This window comes from Numida meleagris, chromosome 4 (assembly GCF_002078875.1).
Source record: "Numida meleagris isolate 19003 breed g44 Domestic line chromosome 4, NumMel1.0, whole genome shotgun sequence".
NCBI lineage: Eukaryota > Metazoa > Chordata > Aves > Galliformes > Numididae > Numida > Numida meleagris.
The window spans coordinates 16,831,218-16,851,480 of NC_034412.1; the positions used below are offsets into that span (position 1 = coordinate 16,831,218).

At 44.1% G+C, this 20,263-nt stretch overlaps 1 protein-coding gene across 2 annotated transcripts in view; it reads left to right on the forward strand.

Moving 5' to 3' along the window:
• Nucleotides 1,037-20,263, forward strand: part of ACSL3 (acyl-CoA synthetase long-chain family member 3) — a 45,570-nt gene continuing 26,343 nt past the window's right edge. The window contains exons 1-2 of one of the 2 annotated variants that reach the window (XR_002438265.1): nt 1,037-1,192; nt 17,148-17,569. Coding sequence is in view for 1 of the 2 variants with exons in the window: in XM_021395675.1 (XP_021251350.1) it covers nt 17,219-17,569 (351 nt within the window). In the remaining variant the exon portion in view is untranslated. The remainder of the gene's footprint in view (nt 1,193-17,147; nt 17,570-20,263) is intronic. The other variant, XM_021395675.1, reaches the window with a different exon arrangement.

Consider the following 20,263-nt stretch of genomic DNA (forward strand, 5'->3'; position numbering starts at 1 on the left):
CGAGGCTGACCCTGACACAGGGTCCCTGTTCAGCCGCCATTTGTGGCAACTGAGGCACGGAGCCGTTCCTAGTGCAGGACGAAGACCCTTCATTGTACGTGCTTACAACCTTTTATACCCGCGTAACAGCCCCTTGGTCACGTGTCCCAAGGTGTTTTGTTAGTCGAGGTGGCGGGTCAGTCTTTGTTTTTCCACATACACCTCTCTTCTGTGCTTTGGAACCTTCTTCCTATCTGTTACTTTTCCTTTACTCCTCCCTGGCTGGCGCTGTCTGTACTGTATTAAGCTGATTGAACTAAAACCTTTTATTACGAGGGGCCATTTGCAGGATCTGGATGTGTCAGTATGGGCAGGTCTTCAGGAACGGCTGAAGAGGAACCGAGCCCTGAGCAGCGCTGACCAAAGCCTGCTCTGCTGGTCACAGCTGCGGTGACAGCCGATGCCAAACCGTCTCCTTCTGTCAGCAGCAGTCCACGTCATAACTGCCTGGTGCTAATGAGCCCTTTACGTAAAATCCCTAGCTCCACAGCTCTTGTAAAAGCCCGCAATTTAAAGAAACGGCCCAAGCAGCAGAGGAGGCCGAGATAGTCCCTCACCCCAGCCGGGCTGCCCAGGGCTCCGAGGACGGGAGCGGTGCAGTAGCGCAGCCTGGATGCAGGCCTCGAGCCAGCAACCGCAACAGCGGCTCGGAGTGACCCTTCAGAAAGCGTTTACGTAACACGAGGCGCTGACACGTCCATCCACACCGCCGCGCCTGGCAGCTAACGCCGACTACGCGCAATCCCCGCAACGCATCGGCTTCTCACAGCCGCGGGACAACGGCGCGGCGCAGGCGCGGAGCGCAGACCCCGCCCCTCCCGGTGCCCGGCCCCGCACCCAACTCCTCCCGGTGCCCGGCCCCGCACCCAACTCCTCCCGGTGCCCGGCCCCGCACCCAACTCCTCCCGGTGCCCGGCCCCGCCTCTCGGCCCCGCCCAGCGCCGCGCCGCGGCTGACCTGTAGTAACCCCGCTCCGCCTCGCCCCCCACCCCCCGCCGCCATTCCCGCAGAGCCCGGCCCCGCGCGCCACCGCCCGGCGGCCAATCGGGAGGCGCCCAGCTGCGTACGGGATGAGCGCGCCCGGCGGCGGGCGGCCGAGCCGGGGCTGAGCCGAGGGGCGCGCCGGGACCCTCCGCCTGCGGGCAGCGGACCGGTGAGTGTCCGGCGGCCGCGCGTCCTCGTAGTGCCGAGCGAAGCGGGCGGCGCCCACCGGGCCTGCCGCAGCCCCCGGCGTAGCGGCCATTCGAGCCGGAGTGGGGTTGAAGCTGCTGGGGCCGCGCGGTGGAGCGATGGGCCGGGGCGGCGTGCGGTGTGCTTTGTGCGGGGCGCCCCGAGCGGCAGCGGGGTCGGGCCGGGGCAGGTGCCGGTTCGGGGCCGGCTGTGCCAGCGTGGCGGGCGCCGGGCTGTGGCTGCGGCGGCCCCGGGCCGGAGCTGCCCGCTGGGAGCGCGTCGCGCGCGGGCTGCGTTGTGCGGTCCGGAACGCGCCGCCCGCGGGAGCCCGGCGGCTGAGGGCGGTGCTTTGCGCGCTGCCGCCCCGCGCTGCCGTGCTGCGTGTTCGTTCCGAAGAGCTACGTGCTGCCGAGGTGTGTGCCGCGGTCAGCCCGCTGGGCGCTGCCTTCGTTCGAGGTGTGCGGGCAGGAGCGCGTGGCGGGGCCGCGGCCGTCGCCGTGAGCAGCGCCGGGCTCGGGCCGTGCGACCTGGGCGCAGCGTTTGTAAAGTCAGGAAACAGAAACCGCCGGGAAAGTTAAAACCGTGGGCTGCGTGAAGACAGCTGGAAGCATTGCTGGATTGTCCTCTGAGCTTCTTAAAGCAATACCCACCACCCAAAAAAAGCCCCCCCACCATGTAACTTATGTGTAAGGGTATGGAACAGCTAGGATGTGTAAAAAAACAAAACAAAAACCAATACTGCGGTTTGTTTGAAAGTACTAGATTCTCAAATATATCTTCTGGCCTATAGATTAGATTTGCTAGCACCAAACATGAAGTTCTTGTGTATAAATTTGCATGGTCGTTAACTTTTAAAAAGCGTTATCAATCCAGAATTTGTGTAAAAAGGACAGTTTGGGGGTAAAAAGTAGCAGTCAGAAATGGTGGGTGCTTAATGAGGTCTTGATGGGTCCTGAAGTGAAGATGATAATCTGGGTGAACCCGTAAGACTTGATGTCCGTTACCAACTGCACCGCGGTGAGATGTGAGCAGCGTTGTGTTCGCATGTCCTGCGTGCCCTGAGAAGTTGAAGAAAGGCATTGTTGCTCCTGGTGATTACTTCATCACGTGCATGTGTGCCTCAGGGGTGACTGAAGCTGAACGCTGTGACCCAAAGGCTTGCTTCCCGCTGCGTGTTTGTGGTTGTGAGTCCCCAGAAAAAAGAGGTAGAGCCAGATCTGATGCTGTGTTTGATTTTGATGGCTGTCTGACAGGAGTAAATCTAGTGGCTCTGCTGTTCCCTGTGCTCAAGATAGCTGAAAGGCATTGTGCACTGTGGTACGGCTCTGCTCCTGGTGGCTGCTCAGAGCAGCTGGCTTCTTAGTAATGGAAACGATGCCACTGGAAGAGAAGCAAACCTGCTGGATTTGTTGTAAAATAGTCTGTTTGATCCACAACAAGCTGTCACTTGTTTCAGAAAGCTATGCTGTCTCCAGGCATCCCGTTTTGTTCAGAGTACTTGTGAAAAGGATGAACCCTCAGCCTCAACAAACATTGACATCAGCAGATACAGGATATTTCACAATTGTGCATCTTGCTGGTGTACTGTGATGTTTTCAGAGAGCTGGCTTTGGGCTGGGGTAGGATCTGTGCCTGGTGGCTGTGCACAGGCCTCAGGCAGTGGGGTGAGCTGCCAGGGCTGCCTGCAGGTCCTGGTTCCTCTTCTGAGAAGTGTGAGGGGGGCTTCCGTCTCCTTACTCCATCTCTCTTGTGTGGAGGATCCTAATTACATAAAACTGCTTGAGCAGAGCGTCTTGGGATGAGTGTGCTGGTACATGTAACTTCTCAATTTAGAGTGCTTTTATAAAACCATAATACTTATTTTTGTTGTTTAAGACACTTATCAAATGAAGAGATCTGGCTCAGCTGGAGTCCTTAGAAATACCAGGAGGGTTATTTCTGGAAAACTGATAGCCTTTGAAGAACTGGATATGGTGTCTTTGTGCTCTCTTATTTCAGCCACGATCTCAGCCCATGTTTAGTGCTGGTCTGGGGCTTTTACTTTTCATTTCAGCAGACCAGTGAATAGTTTGAGCTATAATCATATTGAAGACCAAATCTTTATCGAAGAATCGTCAAGACATCAGGAACAAAGCAGCGCATGTGGCTCAGGGTGAAATGTGAGAGAACTGGGTGGAGCATCCACATTCAAGGAGACCCACGTTAGGGAGTTGTGTTCCAGAGGGAGGCACGAAGAATTGGGTCCTGAATTGTTAGAAATCTGCATTTTGTTTAAAAGTATGTTTTTTCCAGTGGAAGAGTAACAAAATCAAAACTTACCTTGATGAACAGACTGCTGCTTCCTGCCACAGTGAGGAGGCCAAAGGAGTAATGCAGCCTCGTGTGGTGGTGCTGCTAGGCCTTACAGCCTGGGTTCAGGTGGCTGCAATTGCACTGAAACCACTTTTCTCAGACCACGGAGAAATCCAGTTGTTTTTGGAGAGCAATTCATAGAATTTATGTAAGATCCTGAATGGGGAGCTGAGTGAAAGCCAGCTAATAAGAAATAGGAGGCAGAAGGATTTATGTGGAATTTAGGCCATCTGAATATGGCCCTAAGATGCGACTTAGTACTACTAAGTAAGGTGTATTAACACTAAGAAGACTTGGCTTTGATTTCTATCCATTTCGCGTGCTGCTGGTTACTAAGCAAACTCACCCTTTGCAGGGCTGTTCTGGTGGGGTGCAGCCCTTCAGCCATGCCACTGGGCCTCTCCTGATGGCCATGGTGTGCCCTGTGGCAGCAAATCATCCCCTTCCTCTCGGGGCTTGCCAGGCTGCCTCTGGAGTGTTGCTGCCCAGAGAGGCTGTTCCATCTCCTTCCTTGGAGTCTTCGAGATGTAATTGGACAAAGCCCTCAGAAGGAGGTCTCATCTCCTAGGCGACCCTGCTTTGAGCTGAGGGTGGAACTGGGGAGCCCCACAGTCCTTTCCCCTCGGAGTCACCCTGTGTCTCCAGGTAGCTGCTGCCCACATGGTGGAAGTTTCTGAGCCAGCTTATTGAGAGCTGGGTGCCGTCTGGCAGCACAGGTTTATCTCTTGTACTTGGAGGAATATTGCAAGCTCTTAAAGCAATCTTACGAAGCTCTCAAATGGCAAGGTTTTTTTTGTTTAATTTTGTAGTTAGAATTGAAAGAACTCTCCATCCTGAGATCCTGATCTACGTGGTGGTTTGCAGTGTAGTGAGGCCTGAAGGGCCCTTGAAGATTTCAGTACTCTGCTTCAAGGTACAATTTTGAAGATGTGGAAGGAAAAGACCTGGACAGGCCATATCCCAGTTGCACCTCCTGAATGACCGTTATTAAATCCAGGGCTACAGGTGAAACAAAAGTTGAAATCTCTGAAGAAATCTCAAATCTCATTCTGCATTAGCTTCTAAATCAGCTAGGGAAGTACTGTTCAAAACTCGTGAGTTGTTTTTCAACAGTCTTCCTTGATTCTCGGGAAGGAATTGCCCTCACAGGTGTCTCCTTGTCCTTTAAGTGAGTCCCCATCTCATGGGAAGTCGTAGTGCTGCTTGGTGTTTGTAATCCCGCAGGAGGAGGTGGCAATTTGTCAGCACACATGCTTTGGGAAGTCGAGTTTCAGTGTTTGTGATTGTTGTCAATTACCAAGCCCTGTTAGCTTGTTACAACATCCGATGTGGGACAGACTGGCTTCTCAGTTTCATTGGTTTCCTGAAAAGCAGGGAAGGAAATGCAAAGCTTATCAAAAGCTACTGAATAGCAGATTTTCGCAGTCAAAAGCAGCAGTAACAAAGTGCAAGCCTTTCCCTGTTTCACTTAAAAATTGGAAACGTGGTACTCTGTTACTGGCTGAGTACTGTGTAAACATCATCCTTACTCTGAATGCTTGTATCTGCTAGATGGAAGCAGTGTAAGTCCTGGAAGGGGAGAAGAGATGATGAAGAGCAGAGGTGACTTTATGCTGGTTAAGCAGTGAAATAGCAGTAGTACTGCAAATCTCAGATCCAGTCCCACATATGTTTGCTGCTTTACATTTCTGTCTCTGAAAAACACTTCTCCTGCGAGAAACTCAAAGGATACTGTGAATGGAAAGCAGAAATACTATCTACCAACAGCTTGTCTGCATCTTTAGAGAGAAAAGTATTCTTCCTTTCTCCTTCTCTCCAGAGCAGGGTATAGAACTTGCTGTGTTTTGTGCAGGTTGACGATTAAGGGACGTGTGGAAACCTCAGTCTCCATGGGGAGGCTTTGCTTGGTTTCCTTACTTCTTGAGCAGACTTAGAGCAACTAGTGCAGTGACATGTGTGTGATGACATAGGTTTATCAGACCAAGCCTGTGGTGTGATTTCTGCAAACCAAAGTTTTAAGGCAGAGTATATTCTTTGAAACAGCAGAACATGCTCTGCAGTTGTTGCACCAAACTTACTGAAATAAAGATGTATGGGCTTGTTCTCTGAGAACTTAAAAAAAAGAAAAAGTCAAAGTAGAACATGTATGATGAGTTGTCAACAGTTTGATATGTGTGTAATTTGTGTTTGATAAAGAGGCTGTCTATTATCTATGTTAAATATGTTAGTGTATGTGAAAGGTAGAAGGGAGCAGGGAAGAAACCAGAGGTTGAGAAGGCTTTATGGAAGGGTTGGAGTGGTTGTACGTGAAGTTCTACAGTGCTTCTGCTTTCTTTGTCTCCAGACTGCATAAGGATTTGTGGTGAGCATTGAGGAGGAGAGGGGGAGAGTAAGGCAGCAGGCATAGGAAGAAGCCAGCAGACCCAGCAGTGCTGGGGCAGGGAGCTTGCTTGCATGTGTGGGAGGATGCAAGTTGCGTCTGTTCTGCTGTCATGAAGTTCACAAATGACTTGGGAAGTTCTGTCACCAGGGCTTGTCATGCATTTATAGCTGTGTGTTTAATGGTTCTGATGAATTATAGAATGGCTTGGGTTGGAAGAGTCCTCAAGGATCATCATGTTCCACACCCCCCCTCTGCCACAGGCAGGGTTGCCAACCTCTACATCAAGTACTAGATGAGATTGCCCAGGGCCCCATCCCACCAGACCTTTACTACATCCAAGGATGGGGCATCCACCTTCTCTGGGTAATGTGTTCCAGCACCACACCACTCTTTCAGTAGAAAACGTCCCCTGACATCTGGTCTAAATCTCTGCCTCTTTAGTTTAAAACATTCCCCCTTGTCCTATCACTATCTACCCTTGTACAAAGTTGACTTCTCTCATGTTTATAAACTCCCTTAAAATATAGGAAGGCTGCAATGAGATCTCCTTGCAGCCTTCTCTTTTCCAAGCTGAACAAGCCCAGTTTCTTCAGCCTGTCATAATAGGGGAGGCGCTCCAGCCCTCTGATTATCTTCAGGGCCCTCCTCTGGACCTTCTCCATAAGCTCCATATCTTTCCTGTGTTGGGAGCCACAGACTCAGATGCAGAACTCCAGCTTGGGCCTCATGAGAGCAGAGTAGAGGGGGACAATCCCATCCCTTGCCTTGCTGCCATCCCTCTTCTGATGTAGACCAGGATACTGTTGGTCTTCTGTGCTGCAAGCACACACAGCTGGGTCACGTTAAGCTTCTCATCAACCAGGACCCTTAAGTCCTTCTCAGCAGGGCTGCTCTCAAGGAGTTCTTCTCCCAGTCTGTGTACATATCTGGGATTACCTCAACCCAGGCACAAAACTTTGCACTTTACTTTGTTGAACCTCATTAGGTTCACAAGGGCCCACTTCTCAAGTTTATCAAGGTCCCTCTGGATGGCTTCCCTTCCTTCTGCTGTAACAACTGCATCACTCAGCTTGGTGTCATCAGCGAACTTGCTGAGAGTGCACTCAATCCCATCATCTATGTCATTGATCAAGTTGTTAAGGAGTACTGGTTCTAAGATGGACCTCTGGGGGTGATGCTGTTCATTACTGGTCTCCACCTGTACGTAGAGCCATTGGCCGCAACCCTCTGGCTGTGGTCTTCCAACTAATTCCTTATCCGCTGAATAGTCCACTCTTCATATCTCTCCAATTTAGAGATAAGGATGTGGTGGGTGATCGTATCAAAGGCCTTGCAGAAGTCCAGGTAGATGATATCAGTTGTCTTCCCTATGTCTAGCAATGAAGTCACTCTATGATAGAAGCCCACCAGATTGATCAGGCACGACCTTCCCTTGGTGAAGCCATGCTAGCTGTCTCAGATCACTTGCTCATCCCTCACGTGCTTTAACGTGTCCTTTAGGAGGATCTGTTCCGTGATTTTCTCAGGCACAGAAGTGAGGCTCCCTGGGTCAGCCTTCTTTTTCTTGTAGATGGGAGTAATGTTTCCCTCTATCCAGTCTCTGGGGACTTTACCAGACAGCCACAACTCTTCAAATACGATGGAGTGTGGCTTGGCAGCCCCATCAGCCAGCTCCCTTAGGACACTGGGATACGTGTCATCTGGCCCCACAGGCTTGTACACATTCAGTCTCATGAGTGGGTGTTGGACTTGCTCTGCCCTTATGGTGGGAGGGAGTTTGCTCCTTCTTAGTGTTTTAAGGAAACTGCAAAGGGGGAAACTATTTTTCTAATGGACAGCTCTGTAGATTTTTTTTCTTGTATAGAGATATGCTTATGGAGATTTTTGTCTGGTTTTCTTACAATCCACATAACTAGCTTAGCCTAATAATGTCCAAAACTTTCAAGAACAAGGTACAAATCCCAACCAAGTGCAGCAGGGCTACGGACTGCCATGTGAGCCTCCTAGCATGGAGGTTTGTCCCAACCAAGGCTGGTGGTGAGTGATGGAATGTGGCCTTAGGGCCTTTCATCAGCAGCTTAAGAGGACGTTCATAGGGACATGTGACAGCTTCTATTCCCAAACATCGTAATTTACCAATAAAAGTAAGCTTTAATACAAAGGAAAAAAAAAAATCCTGTCCACATGCTATGTTACGCATTTACTGTGTTGTAGCCAGGTCCAGGGTATGAAAGAATGGAGAGATCTTCCAGCCTGGTGTAGATGTTTCTGTATCTAAAGTACGAGTTTAAGAGTATAATGGTTGAAATTGTATGAATTTTATTTACATTATTAGCTTCATTGTTCATGATACTTTAGGGGATTTTTTTCTTTAGTGAAAAACGTAATTCGTTTTTTTTTAATGTTTTAGCTCATGAAATAGATAAAATACTTGATTTCTGTTCTTAGATTCGATGGATATTTAATAGCTTATTCTGGACTTCCAGTTGTCAGCATGTATTAATCTAATCTGACCATCTGTATAACACAGACAAAATAAATTTGGCTGAGAATATACACAACATTCCTTCAAGTGCAATTAGTACAGTGGCACTTTTCTTTCTTAAAAAGGTCAGTGTTCTTTTTTTAAAAACTTGCGGTGGAGACTACCCAAAACAGGTACTTGAACATTTCGATCTTGTTTATGTAATTGGGGTCTGAGGGTGAGTTTGTTTTCCTAGATTAGAAAAACAGAATTCCCTTCTGCTGGAGACTCTTCACCTATGTAATATTTGTATACTGATTCTAAGGACTTGAATTATCCTCTGTGAGTGGTTAATTACCTCCTCCTCAGCTTTATCCCTTCCAGCCCCCAGCAGTCCTTTGACTTTCAACACTTGCGTTTGTAAATATATTTTTCAAAGGTGACAAACAAGGAGCTGAAACTGAGGATCATGCTCTTAATGCTTCTTGGTGCTCTTAGGATAAAATGTCATTTAATTTAATGAATCCCTTTTTTGCCTTTGTTTTGTGTTCTGGGATTGTCAGGCATGCTTATTGCTGGTTCTGCCTGCCTTTGCTTACAAGAATGAGAGGGGATTATAAAAAGAGAGAAAGGGTATTTGCTCTGCTGCAGCTAAGGAAAAAGGTAGTCCTCACGTCCTCTTACCTCTAGGGTTAGGAAATAAGGTGATATTTTAAGTGAGAATGTTAGGCATCCTCATATCTTACTTAAATACATTTCAGGTTCTCTCCACTCCCCCTAGAGAATCAGAGCATCCAAGGGCTGCACCAAAGCAGCCTGCTTGTCTGTATTTTAAGCTTATGTGCAACAGCCCCGTGTCACCTCTGCATGCTTCCTGTGTGCATAGAGTGCTGTCTGCTGCAGAGATACTTGGAAACAGGGCGTGGGGGGATGGAGGGCAGGACAGAGCAGCTGAGGCTGCCTGCTATGGAGCCCTGCCTGGGCTTCAGGACGTGCTTAGGTCAGGAGGCTTTTTAGCCAGCTGAGATGTTGCTGAGAACAGGGTGGTGAGTCTGTGACAAAGCCAAGAGTTCCTAGCTGGCTGCCAGGTGACATTCCTGCTTGGCAGCTTGGTGTTTGTAGTGTCATGCTTCTGCACATGAGAAATGTTACTTGCACGAGTGCCGGCTGAACTGTGTGTGCAGCATTCCAGTCTTTGATAAGTTACGGTTTGGCTTAGTTTGAGCCTGCTTGAAAACTGGAGTTAAATAAGCCACGTAATATTTTAATATTAGGTTCTTAGGAGAAAAGCAGTGTCTGTACATTGTTGTACAAGTGGAGTATATGTTCAAATGTAACTTAGAGTATTTCTGAAAAATTGCAGCTTGGGAGTGAAGGGCGGTCATCTGTAAAGTTCTGTTTGGAGATGGGATTTCACAGGTATTAATGTAAGCAGTCTAATGAACAGAGAACTATGTTTTTGAAAATAGATTTATACCTTGTGGGAAAATGTACAATTTTGAGGGAACTGGGGTTGTTCAGTCTGAAGAAGAGGAGGCTCAGAGGAGACCTCATCGCTCTCTCTAACTCCCTGAAAGGAGGTGGTGGCAAAGTGGGAGTCGGCCTCTGCTCCCTTGTAACAGTGATAGGACAAGAGGGAATGGCTTCAAGTTGTGCCAGGGGAGGTTCAGGTTGGGTGTTAGGGAGAATTTCTTCTCAGAAAAAGCGGTAAGACTCTGGCACAGGCTGCCCAGGGAGGTGGTGGTGTCACCGTCCTTGGCAGTGTTCAAGGAAAGGGCAGAGGTGTACTTGGGACATGGCTCAGCAGGCATGGTGGTGGTAGGTGAATGGTTGGACTAGATGATCTTAGAGGTCCTTTCCAACCTTAATGATTCTTTGATTACAAAAAGTGTACTTGAATATTTCACATTCACAGAACTCAGGATTTACACATTGTCCTTCTCACTTGTGCTCAGGAAAATCTCCATGCGTTATGCTCTGCATTTATATGATCGCTGGAGTGGAGTACTCCTCCTCATATGTCTTGCTTAGCCCTTGTGAGAGGCTCACTTCAGGAGATACCAAATACACAGAGACTCCTGTGCAAGTGTTGTCCTGCGGCAGCGCTTCCTGCATCGGTGACTTTCCAGTTTGTGTGATAGGAGCGTTGCGGTTGCTCTCCTGCTGAGTGGCTTGGGGGTATCTCTTCCTTGCACTGAGTGACACTTACAAAATGCAGACTGAAACATGCAGGTGGGCTTTGGAGCAGAAATCCTTCACTGAAATGTGATGGTTCCCTCTGGGAACCTCACAGCAACTCCATCTGCCAGAGGAGGGGGCTTCCCCTGGTCTGGAGGTGCAGTCACTGCTGCAGAAAGTGGGGGGAGAAGAGCTGATGTTCCTGGGGAGCTTATCCCTTTAAAATGGGTTCTAAAATTCCTCTTGAAAGTGTAGTTCATCTGGCTGATACTTTTCTTGTGAGGAACTTCTTTAAAGACTTGGATTAAATCCTTTGTTTTTTCTTCAGAAGCCTGTAATATTGTTTTGGTCTCTTGGTGTTATTTTTTTGATTGACTTTAGTGTATTTGTCTGCTGCTTGCTCTTTCAATGGGTTCTGGATTAAGGTTATCCCTAGGAAAAGCCCATAAAGTCAAAAAGAAATGTTAAGGAAGACAAAGACATAAAAATACAGGGCCTTACCTGACTTTGGAGCTCGGCACCTTTTTTTTTTTTTTGAAGGGAATATAGGATAATGAATAATGTGTCCTGTCACATTATAGGAAAGCAATTCATCTGAAAGTAAATGAGAACATCTCTGTGCCTGTTAGAATTTCTGGTTTTACATTAGATTTTTGTTCTTATCTGATAAATATGACTATAATGCAACACATGGCCAGGCTGAGTGGACAGGAACAGAGCACTGATTGCTATTTTGATTGTTTTTCATTTCTTTTTTAATCAACCCCCCCAAAACAAGCCGGTTTCACACCTCAGTATTTCAGTATTCTGAGAAATAAGAGAAGTGAACTCAGGCTGTATTTTGTAGCTGAAAATGCATATCACACCATTCTGCTCGTTCCTTTCCATTCATACTGAAAGCAGAGTCTGCCTCCCAGTGGACGTACTTAGCAGGATTGTCTTCAATGATTGGAAAATGGTAGTTGAAATTTGGAGAAGGATAAACTGGCAGCGATGTCTGGGCTGTTACTCCACTTCTCCAGTAGCTAGAGTTAGGGATAATTTTGAAACTTCCATTTAGTTCTTATGCGGAGTTCTTACATGCTGTATGTGTAGCAGTGTTGGTGTCCTTGTTGAACTGCTCTTTGATGTATAATTTGTCGATGTGGTTTACAAACGTAATAGTATACTTGGGAAATTGGTGTTTATCTCTTTTTGACAGTTAATATGCAGATACCGAAGTTACTCTGAGATCTTCAGCTGTAGTAAGGTGCTTTGTCCATTTAATTTGCTACCTTGGACTTCATTTTAATTACTCTTATTAGTAGAAAATTGATTTGCCAATCCATGAGATATTTAACCAGTTTTAAATAAGTTAAAAGCTTAAGGAAAGTAAGTTTTAAAATATTCCGAGTAGTAACATTGCTAAGATCAGAATTACAGTGAGGCTGTTTTTTCAGCTGAATTTAGTGTCTTCAAAGGATGTCTATGTGCCATAGGTAGCAGTAGGTTCAGGAGTGCCTGTTTAGGTGTCTGTAGCATTGCTATTCTGTTGATTTAGGTTTCTGCAGTGATACCCTAGGCTCCAGTAAGCGCCAGAGTTGATACAAAGGGAAATCCACACTTCTGGCCTGTCAAGAAGGTTTAAAGTGGATCAGCGAGCTAATCTGACTTGTTCCTAGCCACCCAGGCACTAAAGTAGCGGGACAATGGAAGGGAAGAGCTGGATTTTGCAAACAAATGCTCTGTTTTTATTAGCAGCCCAGCATTAAATGTGCTTGAGCCGTGTGGGAGCTACTGCTGTGGCTGCCCAGCGCTCTGTCACGCACCCGTCCTGCAGCTGCCCTGCTCCTGGTCACCGCTGGTGCCTCTCCCTGGTGACTGTGTGCCCAGATGCGCCTTGTGCGCAGAAGGGCCCGAGCTGCCAACAGGTCTGGGACTCGAGGAGGTGCTCTTAGCACCGGCACTGCTCTCAGGTCACATTGTCTGCTGGGCTGTCGGGCAATGTGGGGTTCCTGTCTGCTCTGTTTCTTTATAAGCAATGTGGGAAAACACTTCTGCTGTAGCTGTGAGGAATGTCTGTTTTCAGATAAAACCATGACAAACTTATCTTGGAGAACAGCTCTTCCACTTAGAAGTCTAAATATATGACAATCTGTTCCTCAAAGTGTTCATCACCTCAGCTTGTATCTCACATCGTATTCAAGGGAATTTCCTTGTGAAATAGAAGCTGCTAGCTACTTTGGTGTGTTTGACTTTTCTTTCCCATTTTTATACAGGGAAATGCATGAGTGTTTAAAAATAAGTAACAGCAACTTCTTTTAGAACTCTTCTTTTTGTAAAAATAAGTAGCTCACTTGCTGAATATCAGCAAAGAAACATTTGAAGTCCATATGTAAACTAGCGTAGGCTAGTTATGCAAAGTTCTGTATAATGTGTTTTGCTATGTTGTCTTGAGTTAATTTTCTAAATCAATGTATCAGAATATCTGAGCTTATTGTCTGGTATTTTGTCCAATAAATCAAACCTATTTAAAAACTCTTGTCAACCTTTCTGTGAATATTAACAAATCGATTTGTTTGCAAGATGTGCTGGTGTGAGAAATTTACTCAACAATTTAAAGTTGCAGGTACACACATCTCAATGTTTTTGAGTGGATGTTCTGGACTCCTTTGGTTTCAGTTCGGTCATGTTTAGTTGTGTGTGTGACATTGTGGCAGAAGTTGGATGGGAGCACCTTAATACTTAACCTCCAGTGGGGCCAGCCACTGAAACTCTCTTCTGGAAGAGATAATCTGCCTACGAAGTGAATAGCTTTGTAAATAGTAATGTTTGTAGTTGGGGAAATAGGTGGGAAGCAGTTACACCTGCTGCATATTTTAAATGCAAGTTGCTGGTATGCGTTTTAAGTGTGACTTGTTTCCCCAAAGGGTGATAAATAAAGCCTTTGTCTATAGTAGATTAAAGTCGATGTATGTGATGATTACTATTTTATGTAGTAGTTTAAATCCAGGAATATTTATTGTGCTGGAATCTATTCCATGCATAGGTAGGTACATAAGGCCGGGTATATATATTTTTTTCCACCCCAAATGGTAGAACCAGTGGCACGAGCTGCTGAGTCTGACTGTTGCAGCACTTTGGTTGTGCTGTGCTTGGCAATGAACCAGAACCGTCCTGCTGTGTGTTGTAACAGGCTTTGTTTTAGCTTAGTATCATGGGCCTGACTCTCCAAGATGATAGATACAGTGGAGTGGTAGGTGAGCAAAAGGGTTTGTTTGTTTATTTATGTGGATATGACAAAACACAAGTGAAGGAGCAGGGAATATCTTTTGTAATTGACAGATGTGACTGGGATTTTCCGCTTTTAGATCTTGCAGTTGCCTGTGACAGCTCCTGTTGAGTAAACTGAGACAGGAACAACTCGTATCAGCTGTTGTACCTGTACCTGCCGCAATGAAAAGTTGCATAAGGTTTCTTTTTCTCATTAATTTATGCTTTTATTGTAGTGCAATTGCTATAAGCAGATCAATTAGTAAACACATTCCTGTAAGGATTTTATTTCTCATTGAACAAAAGCTTGCTGTCACACCCTTTTGGTTTAGAAGCATTAGTATAAGAAGTGTATCAGGCCCAATCACTGATTATGCATTAAGCAGGATCAGTGCTGAGCACTGCCGGTGTGCTGCCCCAAACCTGGCAGTGTGTGTGCTGGTTGCCCCATGCTCTTTCTCTTCGCTGCTTGATGGCTGTTTCGTGAAATAGCTTTACATATAAATGGAACGACTGTTGTGTGTGTGCAGAAATGTTTGCTTCCACACTTTTTCTGTAGAAATGATTTACTGTAAATTAAAAGCTCTCTCCTCCAGAACTTAGTTTAATCTGCCAAACCGTCTTGCATATTTGGTCAGGGTTTGAACACCCCAGCTGTGTGAGGTGAAACCAGAATGCGTGTGTGTTACCTGAGAGCCTGAATGCTTACAGCTCATCTGCCAAGTGGGCTGCTGACTTAAAGATGTTTCTCATACTTAATATATTTTCATTTGTCAGTGACAAAGTAGAAGTTACTTAAGAACAATATGTGGCTATTGTAAAGTCAGTGAGCACTCTCACAGTGTAGTAGTCCAACCAGTATTTACTGAACCTACTTAGGATCCCGTTCACTCCTGTCTGCTTTCCATTCCCTGCCCCAAAACGTTGAGTTTACTTAACTTCTTGTGATCCAGAGTAGCTCTATTAAGGGGATGACCATAAACCGTCATTTCAAGGACAACTTCAAACAAACCGTACAGGATTTCAAAGAGAAGAAATGAGTCTCAATTGATCGGTAGACAAGACAAAGTATTTGGAAAATGTTTGATTTTTTTAATCTATAAAAAAGTTGCATTTAAAGCAGAAAAACTACATTGTTGTAAATGTTAATTTTTAAAAGAATCTGTTTGAAATAATTCCTTATACCATTTATTGCGATGAAGCCTTAACACAATTAATGATTTGCAGTTCAAAGAAATCAATTCCACATGTAGGGTTTTATGTGAGGGTTTGGATAAGCCGCAAAAAAGAGCTTAAGATCAGACCTTGGTGCATTTATTTATTTTTTTCCCAGAGAAAGTGGAAAAGGTTCCTTTCTCATTCTGAGATGGGAATAAAGCTGTTTGAATATCAGCAAAATCAAAGGGAAAGCTGCTGTTCTGGAAGGTCTCAGTGCTTTCCTAACCAAAGAGCTATGAAACCTACAGTGAATGTTTTTGGACAGCATGCTTGTTTTTCTGACAGGGACTTTGTTTGGAGAAAAATTTTCCAAAAGGTATGGAGTCAGTTGTCTTCATTTCTTGCTTGTCACAGAGTTTGGTTAAATTCTTTTTCTACTGTGTAGACACAAATAACTTCTGCTTTATAAGGAAAAAAGTATTCTCCCCTCTGCCCTGAGCTGGGCCAGACGCAATTCCTGTAGTGTGTTACTTTCTGAAAAATGGGAGAGCTTCCGCCTGCTGAACTCTGAATTTAGCTTGAAAACATCACGTTCTGTGCTGCTATCGACAGCAACATAATTTTTCTGGACAACAGCAGCTTATTGTCTGGCACGTGATTATTTCCATGCAAGTATCCTTCAGTGACAACCTAAGAACATAAGTCTCTTCAAACGATTACTGAATTTGCCCTTTAGCCTACTTAAGATTTTTTTTTTGGTCATCACTTGTTTTGCCTTTGATCTTAAAAATAATATATATGCACTGTTCCATTTTTGGTTTTAAGCTCCTTTCCCCCTCTGCTGCTTGCTCCAGTAATTATTTACAAGGAAGGACTCCTGTGCTTTAGTGAAATACAGGTCTCAGGGTGCTTTGCAGAAATGCTTTTCCTTGGAGTTCTAAGAAAGTGAATGTTTTGGAGAAAGATGGAATTAATCTCATCCCACACACTTAGGTTAGTGGATGGATTGCAAAAGAATGTACAAATCTAAGACTCATGATGAAGCGGTTTCTTTCCATTACTAGGGAAAGTTTTATCTTTCATGATATAAGCTTTTTTTTCTGCTAACATTTCTTTCTATTAGGGTTTTTGAAGTCTGTGAATGTTGTAAGAGATCAGCAAAACTGATATGGGATTGGCATTGTAGTCTGTGAATGAAAACTTAGTTCATTTAGTAAGAATGATCAAATTTGTGCTTCTTACGCACACATCAGTATTTTCTGATTTTTGTTATTGCTCTTCATGTAGTCATATCAACACACTTGAAGAGTTAACTGAATCGAATGTAATTATAGTTAGACTGTTTTGTTTTTATGGGCAAAACTATTTTGGTAACAAGTAGTTCATTAATTGTTGCAGAAATTCATCTTCAACCACTATGACAATTGTCTTTGACTTGCCATAATCATTTTTATTAATTTTCTTGATTGCGTGGCTCTTTTGGATAGGCAGAGTAATTTATTTGCTCTGCTGTAGAGGACATTAGGACATTAGGACATTGCATCGTTCTATTCATTAGTTAACATAAACTATGCTTAAAAAACCAAAGTAAATGTAGTATACTGATCTTGTAAGAAGAAGTTGCACAATTTCTAGTACTGTTGCTTGGATTTGGGGTGATCAGTGGTTGGGTGACCCGTGATAAGGTTTCCCTCATACAGAATGGTCGCATGACTTGTTTTCTTAGGTTTTGTATGGGGGTCAATCGTTTGCAGTTGAAGGATGTGCAGATTTCTAGTTCAGATATACATGCAGGTGTTCTGATGTGATCAGAGAGAATCTTTTGAAACTGTGAATGGGTTGTGTTTGTCCCGAAATGTGGTGTGATTATATGTGTAATCTAATGAAAAACCCAGGTCCTGAATTCCTTAACAATTGTGTTTGTACTGTTTAACATCCAAAGAAATGCAAATACCGATGAGCGCTGCAGCCTGTTAAATGCAGCCAAAGAGTGTTTCCTGGTGGATCGGTGGCTTGTGCTATTTGTGTTGGGATTAAGGCTTCTGGCCTGATTTCTGTGTAGAGAGGCCTACTTCTGATATGTATTGTAAGGCGTGTTTGAAAATGTTCTCTCTCAAATATAGCTTACTGTTAACTTTTCTTTTTTTCCAGATCTTTTTGGATCCCTGTCTGATTGATCCATGGTCTCAAGCCCTGCCCTGTAACTGTCGCAAGGAGCCAAAATGAAGTTGAAGCATAACATCAACCCCGTTCTCCTGCAGTTTATAAATTTTATTATCTTGGTGTACACGGTTGTAACGTATATTCCTTGGTACATATTTTCAGGCTCAAGGCAGGCTATAGCAAAATCCAAGCAGGTTAAAGCTAGACCTGTGAATAACAGGCCTGGGAGTGCATACAGGTCTGTTAACAGTCTGCACTGCTTAGCTTCAGTTCTATATCCTGGGTGTGATACACTTGACAAAGTTTTTAAGTATGCTAAAACGAAATATAAGGACAAAAAGCTCTTGGGAACACGTGAAATCCTGAAGGAGGAAGATGAAATCCAGCCATCAGGAAAAGTTTTCAAAAAGGTAAGTGTTTTTGCAGTCTGCCTTTTTAGAGCTTTTTATTCCCTGTATTTGCTTTCTTGCAACGTTTCTAGTCCAGCAAAGCAAGTTGGGGGGAGGAAGAGAAAGCTGCTACATTTTATTTACTTACTTATTCTAAGTATTTGGCTGGTGTAGGTGGCTTAAAGTTTTTATTTTAGACGAGCAGAAGATATTTCCCTTTGTCTTATTCTAAATTATAATTAAATGTAATACAGAGAAGTAGTAGGTGCTTATACTCAGATGTGCCTTTTCAGTGAAATTAACTGTAAATTAAGGGTTTACAGTTTTGCCCTGCATATTCAGGCCCTGCATGGAATTTTTGCTTAGAAAAGGTTTGCACAGACTTTAATTGGAAGACTTCTATTCTTTCAGTCTCTTTTAAGATGATGTACTTCTCTGATAATCTATAATCGCAGCGCAGAGAGGAAGGTTTAATTTCAGTATAAAACTGCTGTTTCACGAGACTGAGTTCTTATAGTCTCTAAAGTTCAGGGCCTGTGTTAGATGCTGATTTGTGTTTGGTTAGGGGCATTTAAAAATGTAGTTTTGCCTGAAGAAGTGAGTCAAGCTATCAGAACCAGGATACACATATGTGCAAAGAGGGGTTTGAGTTCTTTGCTTGTTAGATGTTATTAATTGCATGCACTTGGGACTATTTTTGTTTAAGATTGGTTTTCCTGCAGAAGAAAAAGTTCTCTTTGTGTAATAAAGGAGTCATTAAGCAATGCTAATTTTAATTCTGATATAGGAGCAAATTGGTTAATAACACAGTACTTGGCAAAATCTAATTGTGTTGAAGTATTTACAGAAGATTTGTTAGTGAAACTTCCTCCCAGTCATTAATTTTTCGCTGTGAGTTAAATGCTGTTCAGAAATGCCTGTTTTGGAGAGAAAAGGGTATATAGAATCTTCTTTGATTCATGTTTTGTTGCTTCAGTGCCCAGTAAAGAAACAGAAAGGAGTTGGTGTTGTACACAGTAAAGGTTTCTGAGCACAGATCAGGATTTTGGCTGCGTGTGATCAGTGCTCTGTTCTTCAAATATGATTGGTAGCATAAGGCTTAAGATCTTACAAGTTTTAGCCTTTCCTATTATGCAAAGAGCATACTTTGAATATTGGAAAGTTGAAAAATGTTGATGTTGACCTACTTAAATTACTTATTTTTCAGTCTCTAGACTTAGACAGAATTACCTAGCTTAGGTAATTTCTAAGCTTGACACAGCAGCTCATTATGATGGTTGATTGCCATGTTTGCCCTGATGCTATTCTGTTCCAAGTTATGGAATTATCAAGTAGCTTTACCTTTTTTTTTTCTCCGTTAGGAATACAGTATTTCTTATTACCTCATAGCACGTTTTAGCAAGTGACTAAATGTGAAAATTGCACAAGGTGCCTTAGATTCTGAACGTCAGGGTTCTTTTCCTTTGCTTCTGGTCTTTCATAGTGTGCATCTCTTCACTGCCCAGGTCCTCTTAGTGAAGGTAAAGGCTGAAGTTTATTTGGTACAGCTCTTTGAAAAGGCACATGGCAGTTCTGAGATCTTATGTGTAGTGCATGTAATTCCCGTACCTTATGGGAGTTGCAAAACTTGTTGATGATTTTTTCCATTTCAGAAATTGAATAGAGTGGTGGGAATGATTTACGCATTTATCTGAGGTCTTCTGTATGTCAGTAGCAAATCTGAATGTACATCATGGATCTGTGTACTGAATTGCATTACCTGTTAGAAGGTGGCTTGCTGATGTGCAAATTGCAATGGGCTAGATTAGCCTAATTAATTAATTGAGTAAGTATATATCCCCCCCCAAATTATAATAGAGCTTCCGATTCTTAACAGGACTAAGTGTTCATCCACTTTTAGCTAAAATTAGTTAAAGCTAGGTATTTTACATCTGTAAGATCACATACTATCTAAATTTAGAGAGCAACGATATCTGAGATGATCTGTAATTCTTTGAAACTTTATATTTTATACTGTTGTTTGACAGATCTATTCCTGTGTAGTGGCTAAAGAAGCAGAAATTCATAGACAGGAAAAAACATGAATTTAGATATTGGGTTATTATGGTGACAGGAGTTTGATAATACAGAAGTTGTGCTCCTCAGCACTTTGTAAGAAAAAAAAAAATGAGGCAAGGGAGATGAGCAGCGAGGTACAAGAGCCTTCCCTTGCAGCAGGCGAGTGCTGCAGTGCCCAGGGTGGCTGGTGCAGAAACCCACTGGGGGCTGCAGGAGGGTTCTGGCCACGATGAGCAGTACAAGGGTAGCTTATGATGACAAAAAAAACCATAGGTGCTCCTAGGTAAATGGTGTTTTAGGGGGTGTGTGGTTCTTTATTTTTGTTGTTGTTTCCGGAAGTGTTGAGCTTCAAATTGCAGTAGAGATTCTTTGAGGCTTCTGAGCTACTTGTTGGCAGATGGCGAATGGTCAGTGAGGTTGGGCAGTTCTATGACTTTACATGTGCACATTGTTCCTTTCAGAACGTTTTTTGGCACCTTCATGCTAAAAATATATACATATTGAGTACAGCTGCCCTACAGTGCAGGTTAAAAAAATGTTCACCGGGCAGCAAATACTTATTCTTTAGTAATTTGATAGATTTCCCAATATTAATGCAGTACTGGTATTAAATATTTTCCAGGGCATTAAAGGATGAGACAAATATTTTAATAACTT